A 23217-nucleotide genomic window follows, 5' to 3' on the forward strand; every position below is an offset into this window, starting at 1 on the left:
TTAAGTGAAACAAGGAAGACTTCTTCAACAAATGGTGTCAGGAAGGGGCTGGAGCGATAGCACAGCAGGTAGGGCATTTGCCTTGCATGCAGCTGACCTAGGTTGGATTCCCAGCATCCCATATGGTCCTCTGAGTACCACCAGGAGTAATTCCTGAGTACAGAACCTGGAGTAACCCCTGTGCAATGCTGGGTGTGACCCAAAAGCAAAAGAAAAAAATGATGTCAGGAAAACTATATAACCACTTGTAAAAAAATGAAATTATATCAATATCTAATTTGATATTATATTAATATCTAATATTAATTATTAATATTAATAATTATATTAATTAATTTAAGGTGAATCAAAGACCTAGAGATTAGAGATTAATAGGTTGACTAGAAGTAACAATGGAACATAACTGGTGGGTCTTGAGCACATTGCTGGTGCTTAGGGAGGTAACAGCACTGCAGTACTGTAGCACTGTAGCACTGTCCTCTCATTCATCGATTTGCTTGAGAGGGCCCTGTAACGTCTCCATCGTGAGACTTGTTGTTACTGTGTTTGGCATATTGAATACTTCACGGGTAGCTTGCCAGGCGTTTCTGTGCGGGCGAGATACTCGCAGTAGCTTGCCGCGCTCTCCAAGGTAACAGCATAGACTAAAATTATAATCATCAACCAACAAATAATAATAGGGATAGTTGGTATAGAAGGAACATCAGACCAGAGGTGATGAGTGGTGAGTCAGAGGCACTTTGGTGTTAGTGCTGTACAATAACTTTGTACATCACAAACAATACTATTGTAACCCTATTATCTAAACTATAATAAAAATTTCGATTAAAATATAAAGGTAGGGAGAAAGCCCAGGAAATTGCTTAAGGGACTGGAGCACATGCTGTACATGCTGGAGCCCTGGGTTTGATTCCTGGCACTATTGTCCCCTGAACACTGAGGAGCACCCTGGAGCACTGAATTGGAACAGTATCTGAGCACATCCTTGTTTACCCTCAAAACACAATAAATAAAAATTGAGAGAGAAAAAACACATACTTCGAAGAGAACACAGGTTTATCCAAGGAGAGAAGGAGAAATAGTACAAGGAAGGAATTACAGGTCAAGAGACATGGTTTGAATGCAGGAGACTGAGTCCGTTTTCCGGCTCTCCATTGGTCCCCTGAGTATGGACAGAAATTACTCCTGAACACTAAGCTGGGAATAGCCCCTGAACACTTCCCGGTGCTCCTCCACCAAAAACAGAAAGGAATTCTATCCTCAAAGTTGGAGTTCAGGTAACCTCAGAAATTAAATGCATGATGCTTACATTGTATGGCCAGTTTTATAGCTTTTATCCCCAGTTTTCTTGGCATGAGAGCTTACTATGGTACAGCTAAGAATCAATTGCTAATACTACTACTGGGAATATACCCTGTGGCCACAAAAACACACAGCAGAAATGCCTTCTAGATTTCTATGTTCATTGCAGCACTATTCACAATAGCCAGAATTGGAAACAATATGAATACCGAAGAACAGATAAAGAAACTATCTACACAATGGAATACTAAATAGCTATTAGGAAAAAAATGAAGCCATGAAATTCACTTATAAATGGAACGACATGGAGAGTATCATGCTGAGTGAAATAAGTCAGTAGGAGAGGGACAGACATGAATGACTGCACTTATTTTTAGAATACAAAAATAGCATAGTATGAGACTAATACCCAAAAATGCTAAAAACAAGGGCCAAGAGGATTGTTCTAGTGCTGGAAACCTGCGTCAAGTGTTGGGGGAGAAGGCAGTTGAAATAGAGAAGGGACCACTATGACAATGGTAATTGGAAATGATCACTCTGGATCATGCTGAACATAGGTAAAGAAACAAATATCAAACAAAATAGCCTCTCAGTACCTGTATTGCAAACCATAATGTCCAAACACACACACACACACACACACACACAGAGAGAGAGAGAGAGAGAGAGAGAGAGAGAGAGAGAGAGGCTGTTTGGGGGTGGGGGTGGGGAGAAACTGTAGACATTGGTATTGGTGTAGGGAATGTACACTAGTAGAGGGATGGGTTTTGGAACATTGTCTGACTGAAACCCAACCATGAACAGCTTTGTAACTTGTGTATCTCACAGTGATTCAAAACAATCAATTGCAATTTTCTTATTAGATGGAAAGGAAAAACTTTGAACTTTCATTGGTCTTTATCTAGTTTTATCGTTTTATTCCTATGGAAACATCTCCACTCTTAAAGAATTCCAACCTTCTCCCTTTGGACTGGCATTACTCAGAGTTTTTCTTTGTATAGGTTATCTTTAAAGGGGGGTTAGGATGACATCTTCAATCTGGAACTCAAAGCTGGTGACAGGAGCTTCTTTTCAAATTATTTCTTGATTTTATTATTTTGCCAAATATATTTCCAAGGAAGTACCCTAACTGCCTGCCTGCCTGTCTGCCTAAATATATGTATCATTTTTAGTAAGGAGTTATATTGCTTTAACAAATTTTCCTTAGTCATTTAGTATCACTGTAGCACAGTCCTCCCGCTCTTAATCGATTTGTTAGTGGGCTCAGTAACGTCTCCATTGTTGTTACTGTTTTTGGCATATAGAATAGTCATGGGTAGCTTGCCAGGCTTTGCCGTGCGGGTTGGATACTCTTGGTAGCTTGCTGGGCTCTCTGAGAAGGGCGGAGGAATCGAACCCTGGTTGGCTGCGTGCAAGGCAAACGCCCTACCTGCTATGCTATCACTCCAGCCCAGTATCACTGTACTTAAACTTATTTATAAATAGCCAAAATGACTGAAATTTATATTATAAAATAAATATAAATAACAAAGACACTGGCCAAAGTTGAAAATAACATCTTTTAATCTTAAGACACATTTTAAAAATTTATGGTTATTGAGGTGAATATTGGCAGACATCTGGAGGAGGTGAACATACAGGTCTGATTACAAGAGGTCTTGAGTTTTTTCAGAGGACCTTGTGGAGAGAAAACTAAAACCAAGTGTTTGTTCTTACTATACTTTTGCCTGAAACAGTAATTCACATTGCCCTCTACTGTGTACTCCCGCATGTAGGCTGCCAATTTTGTTAGGATTCTAAAATTGGCCAGAGGCCCTGACTATCCCATGGTTCTGGGACCAGCATCACTGTGAGCTGCTTAAAGATGAAGATTCTTGACTCCACCCCATATCTAAATCAGCAGCTGGGTACAGGCATGTAGTTTATGCACACCCTGCAGGTGTCAAGCCCTGACTTCAACCCCAAAATTTCTTAAATAAATCAGTTACGTAGTTTAACTGACTCCCCTGGAAATTTTAAACACATTAAGGTTTGAGAAGGGATATACTGGACTCATCCTCTTTCTGCTGAATTAAAATTACTATTATAAACAAAGACCAATCTCAAAAATGTTCTCTTAGGTACTGAAAAAATTTCACTAGCCACTTTTGTATCTGATTATTTTAACCCTTTTATTTTAGGACATGTGCCTGCTGGTCTGAAATGTCATCCTGACCAGGAACATCTGGTTTACCCTCTGGGTTGCACAATATTAATTCAGGCAATAAATAGGCATGACCAGAATTTTCTACAGGGGCATGACAACAATGTCTCCTGTGTCACCATATCCAAGAGTGGAGAGTACATTGCCTCTGGACAAGTCACTTTTATGGGCTTCAAGGTAAAAACCTGAATTTTGTGAATTGATTTCAAGGTTTTGCCAAGAAAACTGTTCCACTAGCTCTGCGCTGCTTTGTGTTTTTATGTCTCTTCCTCTTGCCTTTTCTTTGAACCAATTCTCATTGTATGACGCACAAAGTGAAGAAAGCTAGTGTTGTTAAACCAGATGTTGCAGCTTGCGACTAAAAATCATTTTAGGAACAAAAATTTTAGAAGCAAAATTTTTTAGGAACAAAATTCATTGCTTAAAAAAACAGTGTTAGAAGATAGTACATCAGATAGGGTACATGCCCAGCATGCACTCAACCCTGGCACCACTTAGCCTCTGCAGTGTTACCCGTACTTAACTTATGGGTAGGAGACACCCATAAGCATGACTGGGGCCTTAGTGGCCCCAGAAATACAGAGCCCAAGCAGCCTAGCATCCTTGGGCTCTACCATTGAAATGTAGATCTGATTGGCCAAGAATAGCAGGGAGTGACACTCAGGTCCATTGGCATCTGGGAGAACTCCTCACTAAGATCAAGCAAAAAACAAAAACAGAAATCAAAGCAGAAACTGGTTTTCAAATTGCTACTGTCATGTTTGTAAGACATGATCTCCTACCAAGAGAAGTGGTTTCTGATTATTTTCCTCCTTCCCCCAAAGTGGTTGATTCTATTGTTTGACAGTGTATTTTTGTCCCTAGGCAGATATCATTTTATGGGATTATAAGAAAAGGGAGCTGATTTCTCGACTGTCCCTTCACAAGGGCAAAATTGAAGCTTTGGCCTTTTCACCAAATGATTTGCATCTGGTATCACTAGGCGGCCCAGATGATGGAAGGTAATAATCTAAATTTATTTGTTAATTTCCCATTGGACATATTTCTTCGAGGGGAGCACAATCAGCAGTCAGTGCTCAAGGCTTACTCCTGGCTCTGAACTGGGGGATCACTCTTGGTGGACTCAGGGAACCATATGGCATACCAGGGATTGAAAGGCAAACACCCTACCTGTTGTACTATCGCTCCAGCCCACCAGACATATTTCTAAGCATGTTAAGTACCGTCTCCTTTATGATACTTTCTGCTGCTTTGTCAATATTTCAGTATTTTTATGTAAAAAACCCATGAGGGCAATACCACAAAATGTTGATTTTCAACCCTAGTTGTGCAGTGAAATCCAGCAGGGAATTTTGGAATATTACTCATACCTTGTTCCACTTTCAGAGAATCTGCTTCTTGGTTTGGGCTTTAGGAGTTATAGGAGTTTTCCTGGTGATTCAAATGCACAATTTAATTTAAGAGTAATTGCTGTAAAAAGAGATGACATCATCATCATTATCACTAGTAACACTATTAACACCACCATAATCATCATTGTTATCATCATTTAAGAATGATGAGAATTTATATGTGTATGCTCAGAATTTAACTGCATTGTATCATTTAAACCTAACAGCTCCATAAGATGGGAGCTATTAAGGTCAGATAACAATGAAAGAACTAAAATCTCCCATTGTTAAATAGCAAAGCTAGCAGGAAGAAAAATTCTGGCAAACGTCAGAGGTAGTTTTTGTGACTTAATCATGCAGAATCTCCTGCCCCCGCACCAGGCTGTCTTCACCAGGGCCCCCTCAGAGGGAGGTGGGTTGAGTTTCCCTCCCTGCCCCAATCTCTTTAATACGTTGTTTCAGTTATTTAACTTTACACCCTATTTCTGGTAGTTCTTGGTATTTTCAAACTTCAATTTAGAACTAAGTTATAGATTGCACTCAGTGATGTACATGTAACCTAAAGCAAAGCTTCTCAGAATCTCTTCCCCAGACCAGCAGCATCAACATCACCTGGGATTTTTTATAAGCAAATCCTTGGATTTGCCACCCAGACCTGAAATTCTTCAGGTATACTCTACCATTGTTGATTGTAATCAGTTCTCTAAGTGATCCTGACACATAATCAAACTCAAAAATACTACCTATCTCAGTCACTTTACTACAATTTTATTTTTGGTTAGAATACTTCCCTCGGGAAAAATTTTACATGAGATAAATGGATGGTAAGATTTTATGCCTTGCATGTCTGAAAATGCCTTTATGTTCGTTCAAATTTGCTTTGTGGTCTCACTGCTTTCTCTTGCTTCATTTCCTTCAAAACATCAGTATCACCCCTTCTTAATATCCAGTGTAATTGAGTAGCTGTCTGCGGGTCAGTGTAATTCATTTGCTCCTTTGTAAATAATTTCCCCTTTTTTCTTCCTACAATCACTAAAAGAGCCTTCTATTACTTTGAATGCCTGATTTCCCCTGATTGTGGTTTCTTTCCTTTCAACAGTGTGGTAGTGTGGAGCGTAGCCAAGAGAGAAGCTATTTGTGGCAGTCCTGCAGCTGGCCTCAATGTTGGGAATGCCACCACAGTGATCTTCTCCAGGAGCTGTGATGAGATGTTTGTTACTGCTGGAAAGTATGTGTCTCCATTTACGATTTTCAATAATCATAAGTAGGTCAATTTGCATGTATAGAAAACATAGTCATTCCAACTTGTAGGGAAACAAGTTTTAATCCTAGAAAATCTTACATCATAGTTTTCATGTCATTAAAAATATCTTTCTTGCCTGAATACCTCAACAGGCTAAGCACATGCATTGCATGATGGAGGCCCAAGTCTTATCCGTGGTATTGCATGGTTCCCTGAGCACTACCAAGACTGACATCCAAGCACCAAAACAGGAGAAGGTCCTGAGTATAACTAGCTATGGGCTCAAAACAAGGAAAAAATGTTCTTTTGTAAAAATTCTTTGATATTGCTATTTCAAAATTCCATTCTTTCTTCTAGATTATGTGTCAGGATCACTTAGAGAACTGATTGCAATCAACAGTGGTAGAGTATACCTGAAGAATTTCAGGTCTGGGTGGCAAATCTGGATTTGCTTTTAAAAAATCCCAGGTGATGTTGATGCTGCTGGTCTAGGGAAGAGATTCTGAGAAGCTTTGTTTTAGGTTACATGTACTCTTAAAAACATCTTATCTATAATTTATGCTTATAAAATAAATTGCATCATTACTCTTCATTACACTTATTGATTTATTTGTCTCAGTTCATTTAGGTTTCATGAAATGACAGTTGTGAATAAACCATACTAGGAAGTTTAAAATGCTTGACTATTAGCTATGTGAGATCACTTCCATGAGTTATCTTTGACCATATAATGGGAACCAAGATGAAGTTCTGGACAAAATATTCTAACATAAGATACTAATGTACAGACTCACCAATTAGAGTCCTATTCAGGTTTTAAAGTGAAAGCTCATTAATTTGTGGAGTTAGTGGAGTTGTTACATAATGCTTTTTCACACTGTGAAGCTGGATCTGGATCTCTGATCATGATCTCTGGATCATGGCTGTTAATGAGCTCATATGGAGCAAGAGGCAGTAGATGGGTGTAAATGCCAGGCAACCAGAAGCACAGGGAGATTGGTGAGAGGGCACCTATTCCTGACTCCATGCAAGCCTGGGGATTTCAGTCACAAAACCCACATACCTGAGTTTTTCAGCCGATTCATTCTCATGTATGAGGGGTTCGTCTCAAGCCTGTGAAGGTTGACCATGAGCATGGCGGTGATTGGGTTTTGGAGTTTGAGATGGCTGGGGTCTGTTGGCACAGGCAGAAGAACTCACCTGCCCCCCACCGAGACACCCTGGATAAAGTCAGCCTGCCACAGTGTGAGGAGGCAAATCTGCAGCATGTTGCTCTCTTTCAAGATTCATTTGTGAGTCTTGCATTTAGTCTTATATGAGATTTTATTCCTTCATTCTTACCAATTTTTTCTCATGTAAAATTGTTTTTTTTAAAAAAATTTACTTAGAGAAGTATGTGTGTATGTGGAGAGAGAGAGAGAGAGAAAGAGAGATAGAGAGATAAAGAGAGAAAGACATGTTCATGAGAGAACATGGATTCCTTATGGACATTGACCTTAGGCCTTTTTGGTATGTGTGTATGTGTATGTGTGTGTCTGTATGTGTGTGTATGTGTGTGGACATCTCTTAAGCAGAGTTCAGGGTATTGCTGGGCTACTTCCCAAAATACTCACCCCAGCTATGTGACTCATACAGTTCACTGCTTGGGTCGGCAGTGTTGGGAGCCATACTGGGGCCTCCTGTGTATAAATACTCATAACAACCCTTTGAGCAATCTCCAAGGCCCTTGATTTTTATTGTGGGTTTTGATTTTCTAAAGCTTTTTTGAGTGTTCAAAGATCATTTCTGGTGGTTCCCAGGGGACCATAATTTGTGCGAGGTAGTGATGAAGAGTTATCTGTGCTCAAGGCAAGCATCGTAACCCATGTAATAACTTTCTAACACCTGACATTAAGTTTTAGTTGGAAACCAGTCTGGAACAGGGAGATTGGCAGGTTAACCTCCCCAAATTTTTGAATTTTCATTGTCAAGATCCACACCCCACTGCCTATCAAAAGAATCTTCATTACTAGTTCAATGGTCAGAAATACGTGAATGTAAGGTTGACATATAAACTGGATGGCAACAATATCTGGTGCCCCATATATTAAAGGCTTACATCATTGTTTATTTCTAGACAGAGTTATGAATTTGTGCTGCTCCATGTCTGTACCTTCCCCCAACCTGCCTGTCTTCCTATAAGCAGCTATTACATTATTAACTCCAAGGAAGGATTTTTCAGAAGCCATAAAATTAACTAACCTCCATTGATTCTAGCCACCAAAGAGCAAGCATTAATAATTAGTACTCTAATCTTAAAGCATTTGTAAGTTACCAATGACCATAAAGCTCCTAAACTATCTGCAAGCAGAGTGGCTTGTCATATGGAATCTTTCTGCTCTTCAGTAACTATTTAAGAAATTTACACTTCTGGTGGCTAGACAACCTGACAATCTTTTTCCAGAAATCAGAACTTGAATTTAATCCATGAATAAATAATTAAGACAATTTATATTCTACTACTGCTTTAATTTCATGACAATGATAATTGTAATAACTTAGCACTCTTAGATTTCTCATTATATATATATATTTCTCATTATATATAGTGAGTATAGTATCCATCCTCATGATAGTATTCATTATGGGCCCAATATCAACTACTCCATTATATTGTCTCCCATAAGATATTCTTCAAATTCAAGTATTTAAGCATACAAAATGACTTCTACCAGGAGAGCTATAGAAAAGAATATTCTTTTAAATTTGGAAAGTGTATTCAAAATATATGTTTGAGGATTTGCTATGTCATAACACTGGAGCACCTCAAGAAAAAATGTTCAACGTGATCAGCCACCATCCAGATCACATGTCCGTCTCTCCCAGAAGGGGCCATAACCACATCACCAGAAATAGCGCCAGCTGTTTCACTTGGGCGCCCTGGAAGGGGGTGGGTGAGACCCATCCCCAGCCCAAGGGATCCCGCCCCGGCAGCTGAAAATCTCCAGAACCCAGCCACCAAACACCATGCTCAGATCCTCTCTCCACATGCTCAGGCTGTCTCACCAACGAATGAATCTGTTCCTGGACTGCGCAGCTGCATATATGGCCACACGATACTTCAAACCACACACCCTACCCATACTCCAAGATTACTGCACCACGTTTGATAGGGTTCAAAGTAGGAGGCAACGAATCTTAGAGGGAAATATACATTTTTATAGATACATATAGAAAAAGCACACAAGGCTCAACCTTTAACAACATGTAAGTGGTATCTTATAAAAGGGCTTAATGGCCCCTGGGTGAAATACAACAATCTCCACACTCTTTCCTCTAAGGATACTCATTTTCAGCGTTTTTTCCTAACAAATAATACAAAATATATTATTTCAGTTCTGCTTTGGGCCAGGAATTGGGGTACAGGGTGGAAACATCTGAAATATGGTGGTGGGTAGGTATAATGGTGGTGAGATTGGTGTTTGAATATTAAATGTAATGAAATATTGTGAACTACTTTATAAAATAAAAAAGTATTAAAAAATACTTAACATATCTTAACACATTTACAGTATATGCATACTTTTCTACATTCAGTGTCACTGTCCTCTCGTTGTTCATCGATTTGCTCGAGCAGGCCCAGTAACATTGTGAGACTTGTTACTGTGTTTGGCATATCGAATACATCAGGGGTAGAAGGCCAGGGTTTGCCGTGTGGACGAGATACTCTCGGTAGCTTGAAAATTAAATCTTTGTTTTGTTAACTGTGATGCTTTTATATGACTAACCTGTCTACAATGAATTTATTCTATTCTATTTTTATTAATTCATATTAACCCAAAATGATTAAATACCAACTATATTCTAAGACACCTTAGGAGCCTACTTTGCTTGTCTTCTAGCTTCTTAGTCTCTTTTTTTTTAATCTCCCTTGAAGTTAGAAATTTCTATAAAGTTGAAATTAAATCAAGTTCTTCCCTTTATAAAAGTTTTTGAGGCAGGAGGTCCAGGGACACTCTCATCAATATTTGGTCAAGCAGGTCAGATACTTCATTATTTGGCACTGTGATGCGATGCTACTCAGCCTCTGTGGTGCTGGGATATGGTATTTTTTCACAATAAATCCAATTGTATTGGCTCCTTCTAACAGTAGTTCAGCAGAGTTAGTAGCAGAGAGTGAAGCAGACTTGCTCTGTAGCATGTTTAGATTGTAAGCTAACCTCAACAGCCCCAACAAGGGAATCATCTGGCTATTTATTGAACAGAAAATCTCTCTCCCACCCTGGATTCCTGGTTCCAGACATTTAAGTCATTGTTTTCATTAATAGGTATATTAAAAAGAGTAAGCAAGTTCAGTAAGAGCAAGGGTTGGGATAAAGGTGATATATATTCAGTAAACACCTTTCAAGTATAGTATTAATGTCATGGTGATTTCTTATTCTGTTTCTGCCTTGGTTCACCTTTGTTGTAGTTATTGTAAACTAAACTAGATCTGTTTTACTCAAGGAACTATTCTGGACCTAGGGATTATTAACAGAGGCAGGGTGGGATGGGGGGGGATGGGGAGTGAGAGGGATACTGGGACCCGTGATGGTGGGAAATGGGCACTGGTGGAGGGATGGGTTTTTGATCATTGTATAATTGAAACCCAAGCACAAAAATTTGTAAGTCTACAACTGTACCTCATGGTGTTTCACTAATAAAAATTAAAAAAGAAAAAAAAGAAAGAAAATGAACTCCTGCACTGGGAGATATTAGGAAATTCCAGTGATGCTCTCACCAACTACATGGTGCCAATGATCAAAACATGAGTCACTTAGTATGTAAGGCATATGCTCCATGACATCTGAGCTATCAACACAGTCCCTAAAAGACATTTGAAAATATGCAATATTTTTATAAGCATCCCAAAACTATTCCAGAGAGTAAGAGTTTTGTCTCAAATCAAGAAGTCTTTATTAGCTGGCAAGCAACTGCTCTCTCAAGCTCAGCCTAGATGATAGAGGCAGCCCTAAGAACAAAAAGCAAAGTTTTTTTTAATAGAGAAAAATAATATTCTAGAATTTCACTAAGCAAGCAAGGGGTTACAGAAGCAAGAAGAATAGCAATTAGTGAAGCATGCATCCTGGACCAAGTCACAACACAGTCATGGGGATATAATTACTTGAAGCCTATCCTGAAAACAGGTGCTGCAATTTCCTTTGTTCTGGGAACAGGGCACAGTAGATTCCATTTTCTCTTTGTGTCAATTTCCCCTTTGTGTTTTTTGTTAATTCTCTGATTTTACAATACTTTGAAAGAAACAGAACTAATGAACTACCATTTTTTCCTTAAGTGTTTTTTTGCTTATTTGTGTATTTTCCTATCTAAACTGTAACAGATAAAGTATTCACTTTAAAGTGAATGAGAGATAGTTATGAATTCTTTTTGTTTAGACATTTTATTTTCTTATTTGGAACTGGGGAATCATAAAACCTACCTCACATGGTTATGGTAAAGATCATGAAAAATCGCTCTTGGATAAAATACTAGGCTATAATTAAAAAAAATACTAGGCTATAATTAACCTTCAAAAAAATTTTTAGTATATTAACTAAATCTACATATATTTAGTTCCTTTAGATTTTCCTTCAATATAATATAGAAAACATAGATGAGAGGAAGTACATATTGATAGATATCTATTTGATTGTGATTTCTTTTCTATAGTGAGACAATTCGTGTCTGGGAACTGGATCTCCCAAACAGGAAAATTTGGCCAACTGAATGCCGAACAGGACAGAAAAAAAGAATAGTCATTAGCATTGCAGTAAGTATTACTTTTGGGGGATTTTTTGGAGGAGTGGGCACATCAGGCAGTGCTCAGGAATTACTCCTGGCTCTATGTTCAGGGGTTGCTCCTGGAAGTGCTCATAAGATATTCAGGGGTTCAATATTGTGGGATTGAACCCAGTTCAGCTGTGTAAAAGGCAAGCAACTATCCACTGTACTACCTCTATGATCCAAGTATTACTTTTTAAACAAGTACTAGTACAAATTTCTGTTTTAGCAGTACTGATCAATGTGTGTGTGTGTGTGTATCTTTTGAGAACTGGAAATGGACAAGTAATGTCCGTACATATCAAATGGTCACCGAGAAAGTTGAAGAAGAATCTCATTTCTGGAGCTTTATTCAGAAAGCAGAATTTTAAGGTTGTTTTACTGGGACCAGGGCTACCATCATGTCTGATACTAGTTAGATTTACAACTTCAACCCCCATCCAGTGGGATTAGTCACAGGGAACAAGATAAATATATAGACAAACAGACACACATGGACTATCCTATCTTTAGGGTTGCCTAGGCAGCCATCAGTGGCCTCATGGGATGACCATTAATTCAATGCAATATTGATTTCCCAACAGAGCTGATATTGTTTAAGTGAACACAGAACTTAACATACAATACAATGTAGAGACATACATACAATGAATATCAGAAGCTTGATATTTCACATAGCTAATCAGCAGGCACTCTTAAAAGAATAAAGACTTGACCGGTTCCTATTCTATTTTTTGCCCATGTTGTTCCGACATCTAAATGACTATGTGTGCCTGGTGCACATTTTCAGATAACAGATATTTGTCACCTATTTAATTATTTTCTGCTATACTATTCTTTCCTGGGTGCACATTTGCTAACACATTACATTCTAAGATGTATACATTTTGACCCAGAGCATATCCCAATATCCCATCCTTGGGCTTTTGTTCTTGTTGTTGTTACGGGGACAAATTCCCACACTATCAAGTGCCAGAAATCTGACTCATCTGTAGGGAAGTTGTGTAGCTGGGAAACACTCAGCACATGTATTCTCCACTTAAATTATTTCTCCCACTGAAAATATGTTAAAATGTAATCTCTTTTATAAAGAACCAGTCATGTTTTCTTTTGGGTTTTTTTAGAACCAGTCATGTTTTTAATGTAGATTCATACATGTAACTCGGTTATCCAGTTACTTATTCTTATTTAATGCATAATTATTTTAGGAATATAGGTTTTGTGAAACATGAGATAAAGCAGGTACAAAATCTTTGTGAAGAGCACAGGTTTATTCTAGGAACCACGTGGGGATATCTCAGAAGTTGGAATTAACAGGAGACGCAAAGATTTCAGGTGAAACAGGTAATTGGAACATGATACTTTGTTTTTCCCTTTGGCACTGTTCGTACTAGTGTTTAATTTTATGGAAAAAGAAATAGCCACGAATACATTTTTTTGTCTTCCTTAGAGAAAGTTTATTCTTTCTCTGATCTGGGGCTCATAGGTTTTCTTTTTTTTTTTTTTTTTTTTGATTCTAGATGACTAGTGACGATAACTTTTTCTACCTTGGCACCACAACTGGAGACATTCTAAAGATGAACCCTAAGACTAAACTTTTGTCAGACACTGGACCCTTGAAGGACAAATATAGCCTGGTAAGCAGAGACTATCAAGTCTGTTCTGCACTGCTGTATACTAGTAACCTCTTCCCTCCATAATCTATAATTTTATAGTCTGTGAAACAAAGAAAAATCTGTCATATACCCAAGGTCACATGTGCAATTGTAATGTGAATGGAATAGTTCTCTAAACATACATTTATGGTTTATAATTACAAGTATTGTCTTGGTTAGAGAATCAGAATTGTATTTTTGTGCCAAGAAGATAGCTCAAAGGGCTTGAGTGCATCCTTCATATGCAAAAGCTCTCAATCCCCTGCGATCTCATGGTCCCCTATTTCATGCTACCCTGAGAACTTCCAATGTAATACCCCCTCAAAAAAATACACCTTTGTTTTCGCCTCTTCAAAGCATAAGGCTATGACTTGGTGGTTTGTAACCATGCTATTTTATTGGGCATACCTACAGCCATATAGAGAAGTGTGCTGTTTGAGCTTTAAGACTGTATTTTTAAAAGTTTTATTGACCACCATGAATTAAAAATTATTTACAAATACAGTTATGACTGAGTTTCAGGTATGCAATGTAGCAGAACCAATATCATCACCAGTGTTCACCACCCTCCACCATTGTCCCCAGTTTCTATTTATCCCCCCCCAGCTTGCCTCTATAACAGGCAGATTTCCCCTTTACCATTATCATTCTGAGTTCTCTTTCTCAATTCATTCAACATGTTACTCTTTGGATCCATCCACATAGCAGAAAATTGCATGACTTCATCTTCTCTTATGGCTGAATAGTATTCCATTTTAGATAGATATTATGGGTTTTTTTTCCAGTCATCTCTTCTTGGACATTTTGATGGTTTTCATATTTTGGCTATTGTGAATAGTGTTGAAACAAACATAAAAGTGTAAATATCATTTACACTGCATCATGCTTTTTCCTTTTGATCCTTGGGATATATTCCCCGGGGTGTAAATACTGGGTCATAAGGAAAATAAATCCTCGTTTTTTTGAGGAATGTTCAGTTTTTTGAGGAATGGCCAACCTTCCAAAAAGGTTAAACCAGTAAACTTTTTCATCAGCAGTAAAAAAGAGTCCATTTTCTCCCACATCTTCACCAACACTGATGGCTGTTGTTCTTTTTGATGAGTGTCAGTTCTCTCTGCTGTGGGGTCATATCTCATTATTGATATCTCATTTTTGTTTTTATTTTCATTTTCCTGATTAATGACATAGAGCATTTTCATATTCCTTTTTGCTATTTGGATGTTTTTGAAATTTTGACGTTTTGGAAGTTTCTGTTCACCTGTTTTCCTGATTTTTTTGTTTGAATATTTTATCTTAAAGAGTTCTACCAATGCTTTATAAATCTTGGATATTAACCCTTTATCAAATGAGTGGTGCACAAATTTCTTACAATTTGTGGGCTTTCTTTATTAACTGGTCATCATTTCCTTTGTGGTGCAGACGCTTCTTAATTTAATACAGTTCCATTTGTTTAATGTTGCTTCTACTTGCTTGGTCAGTGGTGTTTCATTGTTAAAGATGCCTCTAACTTCAATTTCATGAAGAATTTAGCCTGTGTTTTCCTCTGTGTACCTTATGGATTCAAGTCTAATATCAAGTTCTTTAATTCATTTCAATTTTGATCCTGGTCGGATTCCACTGCTCAAGACGAGCCTCATCCAAAAATTAGTCTGAGGGAAAAATCTGGTTTGCAAGTTTTCTAACTGAAATTTCCAGGTTTCTATAAAGTCAGGGATGGGCTACCTTCCCCCCATCTCCCTGTACTTCCAGAAGCCCTAACAGTCATGCCCATGAATCATCTCCAGCATGAAGCAAACTCATTCACTGGCAATGATCCAGAAACTCATAAATAAATCTCAAAATAGATCAACAAGTTGTAGAGTTTCTTCCAGACCCAGCACAAGGCTGAGTCATCTGGGGCACCATGGAGTGGGGGTGTGTGAACATAGCACCCACCCAAATAGAGCCCCAGCAGCCAAAATCCTCCACACTCCACAATTGCTGCCATGCTCCCTGCCAGACTCTACTGCTCAGGATGCGCATCACCCAGAAATTAAACTGTTGAAAAACTCAGGTCTGTGGTTTTTGTGACTGAAATCTCCAGGCCTCTACTGAGTCAAGGATGATCTACCTCCCCCCATCTTCCTGTACTCCAGAAGTCCTGGCACTCATGCAGATCCCCCAAAGTTGCCTCCCAGTTAAAAATTTAACTCCATTGTATCACCACAATAAAAATTTTGGACTTCCTGGACCACGTGGCCACAAATATGGCCATACAACATCTTAAACTCTGAAATACAGATAAACCAGGAGCAGCACACCAGATTGAATGTAGAAGGCAACCAATTTTGATTAACGAAGTATTAACACATAAAGATTAACCTGTAACAACATCTTAGTAATCTCTTATACAAAGATTTAATGCCTCCATGGTGAGATACAACAATCTTCACTAACGTTCCTTTAAGGAAACATTTTCTATCATTCTAATAGCAAATAATTTATAACAAGAAATACAAAGTAAATTATTGATAGCCTGGGCAGACTTAAGGGATGGTTGGAAATATTGAAGATAATGGTGGTGGGAAAGTTAAATGGTGGTGGGATTGCTGCTGGCATATTGAATGTCTGTAACAAATCATCATGAGAAACTTTATAAAATAAATAAAAATTTAAAAAGAATAATACATTTTTGTTTGACTACTGTGAACGGCATTAGAAAAAAGATTTGAGTTAAATACTTTTGGCATGGGACAAACCAGTTTTCCAAATCATACAACTTATTAAAAAGGCTTTCCTTGCTACACTTCATACTTTTGCCACTTTATTGAAGATTAATTGAACATATACCTAAGAGTCTGTCTCTAGATTTTCTATTCTATTCCATTGATCTGAAGGTCTGTCTTTAGTCCAGTACCACATTATTTTAATTAGTACTGCTTAATAGTACAGTCTGAAGATGGGGAAAGTGATGACTCATTTTATTTCTTTTTTTGTTTTGTTTTTTTTGTTTTGTTTTTAGGAACTATTTTTTTAAAATTTTTATTAGTGAAACACCATGATGTACAGTTGTAGACTTACAAATTTTTGTGTTTGGATTTCAATTATACAATGATCAAATACCCATCCCTTCACCAGTACCCATTTTCTTGAAAATTACTTTGGCTATTTGGTGGGGAGGGGGTATTTATTGTCCTACCTGAATTTCAGAAGTGTTTGATATATTTCTTTGAAAATGTCATGGGTACACTTATAGAGATTACATTGAATCTGCGTAAAATTTAGGGAGTAATGCCATTTTTATGATGTTAATCCTCCTAGTTATCAAACAGGTAATGAGTTTCCTTTCTTTATATTCTTTTTTATTCAAGTAGTAGTTTATAGTTTTGTGTGCGATAGCACAGCGGCAGGGCGTTTACCTTGCACACAGCCAACATGGCCGACCCGAGTTCGATTCCTCCGCCCCTCTCGGAGAGCCCGGCAAGCTACCGAGAGTATCTCGCCCACATGGCAGAGCCTGGCAAGCTCCCCGTGATGTATTCGATATGCCAGACACAGTAACAACAAAGTCTCCAATGGGGACGTTACTGGGCCCGCTCGAGCAAATCGATGATCAACGGGAGGGCCTTTACTTTACTTTATTTTGGTCATTCTAATTTCTTTTTTGAGAAAGTTCCTGTTAATTTCATCGTCCCATTTTCTGATAAGATTGGATGTTTTCTTTTGTAGAGTTCAACCAGTGCCTTGTATGTCCTTGATAATAATACCTTTTCGGATGGGTATTAGGTGAATATCCTTTCCCATTCTGTAGACTGTCTTTGCAATACCTATTTTTAAGAGATGTTTTTTTTTTATCATGTATGAGTGTTGGATTTTGTCAAATGCCTGCACCTATTGGTATCATATGATTTTCCCCTTGTATTTATGGTGTATTAGTTTATTGCATTGTGTATGTTTAACAATCCATTCATCCTGGGGTTAATCCCACTAGATCATGGTGTATGATCTTTTATATCAGTTTTTTTAATTCAATTTTCAAGTATTTTGTTGAGAATATTTGCATCTATGTTCATCAGAATTATAGGTCTGTAATTCAATTTTGTGCTATCTCTGCTTTTGGTATCAGGACGATGTTTGATTCAGAGTAATTATTTGAGATTGTTTCTGTTTCTTCAATTTTCTGAAAGAACCTGAAGATTGGAAGTGGTTCTTCTATAAAGGAATGAAAGAAATCACACACGAACCCATCTGGGCCTGGGATTTTGTTTCAGGGGAGAATTTTGATTACCATTTTGACTTTCTCGACAGTATTATACAGGTATTCCATATCATCTTGGTTCCGTGTTGGTAAATCATAGGAGTCCAAGAATTTATCCATTTCTGCTAGGTTCTCTCCTTTCAAGGGACACAGATTTTCATAGTAATCTCTGATGATCCTTTGAATATCTGTGGTATCTATTGTGACATTCCTCTTCATTTCTGATTTGGTTGATTAGGGCTCTCTCTATTTCTTGTGAGTCTTGCAAATATATCTTGTTTATTTTTTTTTCAGAGAATCAGTTCTTTCTTTTGATAATATTCTGAATTTTTAAATTCTAATTCATTAATTTCTGCTCTAAATTTTATCATTTCCTCCTGCCTGCTTTGTGCTCCTTTTATTGTTAGTTGTTCAGTTTCTTTAGCTGTGTGTGAAGTTAGATCATTTGTGTGGGGGGCTTTCTTCCTTCTGATGAATGTTTACAAAGCTATGAACTTTCCCCTTAAAATTGTTTTTGCTGTGTACTACAAGTTCTGGTAGCTCATTTTTTCATTCATTCATTCATTCATTCATTCATTCACATTTATTTCCAAGGATCTTTTCATATCCTCTCTGATTTCTTCTCTGATCCATTGGTTATTCAGTAATGAGATTTTTAATTTCTAGGTGTTGAATTATTTCTCTGTTTCTGTTTATGCTTGACTTCTATTTTCAGTGCAATGTGGTATTTTCCTTCTTTGATCTTGCTGCATCCAGTATTGTAACTCTATGGTTTTCATCATTCTGATTAGGATATATCTTGGAGTCTTTTTTTTTAATTAGGGTCTCTTTTATCTAGTACCCTTCAGGCTTCTTGGATCTGAATGCCTGCATTCTCCCAATTCTGGGAACTTTACAGCAATGATATATTTGACAGTTAATTCCTCACTGGGGTTGCCTTCTTGTCCCCCTGGGTCTGTGATGATTCTCATGTCGTTCCTCTTGAATTCATCCCAATTGACCTTCAGTTATTTTGAAGTCTTTTTACATCTTCTCCTGTTGCATGTAGGTTTTCTGCATCTCATCTTCAAGCTCACTGATTCTATCTTTAGCTATTGTTGCTCAATGTTGAGGGGACCCATTGAGTTTTTATTTCAACTACCATATTTTTTATTACTGACATTTCTTTTTGTAGTTTTTTTTTATTTATACTCTCATTTCCTCCAGTATTTTATTGGCTGTCTTTCACACTGTTTCTCTCATATCCTCCTGTATTTTATTGGATGTCCATCATACTGTTTCTTTGAGCTTATTAAACATCCTCACCATTTTGTTTCTGAATTCTTTATCAGAGAGATTATGCATGTAGATATTCTTTGTTGATGTTTTAGGGCTCCTATGTTCAACCATTCCTCATGGTGGGGTTCTGTGCTGATTCCCCATGGTGCCTGTGGTCGGGTGGATGTGGTTCTTTCCAATACACTATCAATGTTCCCCACCCCTTACTGCCAAGGAGGACTCTGGGTGTTGGATAACATTGGGTTTTCCTTTTCCTCGTGCAGGGAGCTTAAGGTTTGTTGAACTACTCAGACACCAGTGCCCCTGAGGCACACCCTTGAGCTGAGCATGTAGAAAGCAGCCATGAGCATGATGGCAGTTGAGTTCTGGAGGTTTTTGGCTACCAGAGCTGGCTCTGTCGGGGTGGGGAGGAGCCTCACCCACCCCACTCCTGGTTGCTCCGATTGAAACAGCCTGGTGTGAGGTCCGGTGGCATGGCAGAGCATAGCATTTTAAATAACAATTATATTAATCAAGCTTAGATACTTTCCCACTTAATAGATACTCTAAAGATGCTTGCAAATATTATTAAGATATTAACATTTTCTTAATAATTATTTAATAATCAATTTTTGTTTATTTATTTATATTTTTGCTTGGGAGCCATACCCAGCAGTACTCAGGGCTTTCTCCTGGCTCTGCATACTCTCCCTAGCTGCATGCAAGACTAGTACCCTACTCTGTACTACTGCTACAGCCCCAGGGTTTTGTTAAACTGCATGGGAATGGGGGGAAACTGTAGTATAAAGTTTAGAAATAATTCTGCATTTATTAAAGATACAATGTAGTGACCAATGATTTTCAAATAAATTTTCAGAGAAGCAGGCAAAACCAAAGCCAATTGGGTTAAAGGAGGTCAAGACTTTCAGCTTCTGCTAAAGAGAAACTCCAAAGGACTACAAAAACACTATATGAAAACTACTGATCTGGATGTTTTTGCTCCTCAGCTGTTGGATTTTAGTTCCAAGCATTTTAGGCTTGACTTTGGATTATCCTTTCTCCTCCCACAGGGAGCTTAGGTTAATTGAATTACACCCACTCTAGTGCTCCTGGGGGCACACCCAATTCCATTGGGGCACTCCTAATCTTCTGTGTTTATCTTTAACCTCTCCTTTGTGTTCTTCTTTCCCTATCAGTAACAAATATCTCCAACTCAGACACAGTAATTTATAAAGTCAAACCTTCTGATGGCTCTGGATTTTTATATGTGAATATATATACATATATATTACTTTTTCTTGATGTCATTTGCGTATTTTTATTTTAGAGCAATGTCCTTACAAAAATAAAGACACAGGAAAACAGTTAATGCTATACTTTTGCAATATGGGAGTTAATTGACTCTGAATAATATTTACTCCTGGGCAGTCATCATATTTACTTGAGTTAAACCTTAATTGCCTCTATATTGAACTTAGTTCCTTACGACCCCAAATATGGGTCTTGCCAAGGAACATGGATGGACCCAGGGCAAACCATAAGCTATCCTGGCTTTGACATGGGACAGCCTAAAGGCCATAAGAAGTACAATAAGATCATGGTCATGGAACAAACTCTGTAATCACACAAAAATAAGTAACTGAGTACGGAACCTATTGAGGTTGGAAAAAACTAACCTGACCTGAGGACTGTAGTCTGGGAAAGATGTCCCCAGGAAAAGGGGGATAAAGGACCCTTTAGCATCAGTTCAGAGAGACTATTTTAGGCTTAACCTAGGGTATAAGTAAAAGTCTCTATCTCTTATGTTTATACAAAATGACAAGAAATTTTATTAAAATATAAATTTATGTATTGTTTAAGTGGATGGGCTGGAGTGATAGCACAGTAGATAATGCGTTTGCCTTGTACACAGCCAACCTGGGTTTGATTCCTCCATCCCTCTCAGAGAGCCCGGCAAGCTACCAAGAGTATCCCGCCTGCACTGCAGAGCCTGGCAAGCTCCTTGTGGCATATTCGATATGCCAAAAACATTAACAACAAGTTTCACAATGGAGACGTTACTGGAGCCCACTCAAGCAAATTGATGAACAACGGAAGGACAATGCTACAGTGCTGCAAAGGAGCGATAGCACAGCGGTAAGGCGTTTGCCTTGCACGCGGTCAACTTGGCCGACCTGAATTCAATTCCTCCGCCCCTCTCGGAGAGTCCGGCAAGCTACCAAGAGTATCTTGCCTGCACGGCAAAGCCTGGCAAGCTACCCGTGACGTATTCAATATGCCAAACACAGTAACAACAAGTCTCACAACAGAGACGTTACTGGGCCCGCTCGAGCAAATGGATGAACAGTGGGAGGACAGTGCTACAATGCTACCAGTAAAGAAAAGGAGAAAGCATTATGCCCCTAGATGGAATTCCTCCCCTGCGTGGATCTCCTAGAAGAAATCAAGAGTACTGAAGCCCCAGATGGAATTCCATCCTTGGATGGATCTCCTAGAAGAATTTCCTCTGAAGGAGAAGATTTACATGTGTTTATTGTTTATGTTAATGTTCAACCACACCTATATGTAAACACTGCCCCCCAACCCTTCATGATATCTCTATAATAATGCTGATTGATTTGAATAAAGTGCCTCTGGTTACCAGTCTGTGGACCCCTTCCTTCATCCATCAGCCACGGGGGACGGTTATTGGCCACAAACACACCAGAGGACCTCTGGCACATCAGACATTCAGTTTGGAATATAAGTGCTTATCCAGAAAATGTGATTAATTTACTCAAAAAAATTCTATTTCAGGATATTATTGCTATTTAAATACCTAAACCTTTAGATTATGTCTTCCACAGAGCATTGTTTCCAAGACTCCTTTTACATGAATGGAAATAAAATAATGGGGCTTGGGGACTACTCCTGGCTCAGTGGTTGGTAGGGGAATTCCTTCTAGAAAAATTTTTGGAGACCATGTGGATATATGGAGATCAAGCCTTTTATATGCAAAGAATGTACTTTAGTGCTTCAGCCATCTCCCTGTCCCAAGAAAAAAATTATTAAATAAAAGGAAAAGCAATAACATTGAATACATCTGATTGGAATATCAAGTGGTCTTTGGCAGTTTCCCATTCTGAAACTTTGCCAAAATGTTTCACTCTATGGTTATAAAGATAATTGGAATAATATTGAATGAACCTATTAAGCATATAACAGATAAAAATTAAAAAAAGATAAATACTATATAATATTAGAAGCCCGGCAAGGTACCGAGAGTATCTCGCCCACACTGCAAAGCCTGGCAAGCTACCTGTGACGTATTTGATATGCCAAACCCAGTAACAATTGTCACAATGGAGACATTACTGGGCCCGCTTGAGCAAATCGATGAACAACGGGAGAACAGTGACAGAGACAATATTAGAAGTTGTATACAGTCAGTAGACATTGGTGTGCTAACCACAAAGTAAAGCACTTCCCTTATATAGCACATTATTTGATCTTCACCACATTTATGTTGATATAGATGCCATTTTCGTCTCTGCTTTGTAGATAAAAAAAAACTGAGACGTGCCACTTACAACCTCATGATTAGCAATTAATAGAACTGAGATACGAATATCTGTGAGCTTGAAAAATATCATCTTTGATGTGAAAAATCTTTTAATGATATTTTTATATGATTTTGAGGCTCCATTGAGCTCTTTATCCCTTGTTCTCCAAAATTCCTAAACAAATACTGAGATTACAGGTTTATAGATTTTCTTTTTATAGGCCTGGCATTAATATCATCTTGATATGGCACTTTTGGAGTTAAGAGTGGAATGAAGGAGAAGTCTCAGTTTTTGTTGTCAATACCATAAAATGGTATTGATCCAGAATAGGCAAAATTTTAAATAATTGGAAAGAACATAATATATTTTCTTCAATATTCAATTTTAATAAAAATCTATATAATCATATTTATTCTGGCATCATGTATCAAACCTTAGATCTCACATAAGCAAGACTTTGCTCTTACTCTGATCCATATCCTAAGCTCCATTATCTTGTTAAAAATTAAAAATTTTAGACATTTTAAAATTAAAAATTTATTTTTAGTTCTATAAAATGGTTATTCCTAAACTTGGAAGATGGCTTTG

The 23217-nt window shown here is 37.9% G+C and overlaps 1 protein-coding gene across 1 annotated transcript in view; it reads left to right on the plus strand.

The window, feature by feature from the left end:
* The window catches only part of CFAP52 (cilia and flagella associated protein 52), an 80031-nt gene that overhangs the window by 18212 nt on the left and 38602 nt on the right, over nt 1-23217 (plus strand). The window contains exons 2-6 of the mRNA XM_056115168.1: nt 3483-3682; nt 4370-4506; nt 5996-6124; nt 11828-11927; nt 13459-13575. Coding sequence (XP_055971143.1) covers nt 3483-3682; nt 4370-4506; nt 5996-6124; nt 11828-11927; nt 13459-13575 — 683 coding nt within the window. The remainder of the gene's footprint in view (nt 1-3482; nt 3683-4369; nt 4507-5995; nt 6125-11827; nt 11928-13458; nt 13576-23217) is intronic.

The sequence above is a fragment of the Sorex fumeus genome, unplaced genomic scaffold (assembly GCF_029834395.1).
Source record: "Sorex fumeus unplaced genomic scaffold, SorFum_2.1 ptg000028l, whole genome shotgun sequence".
Lineage (NCBI taxonomy): Eukaryota > Metazoa > Chordata > Mammalia > Eulipotyphla > Soricidae > Sorex > Sorex fumeus.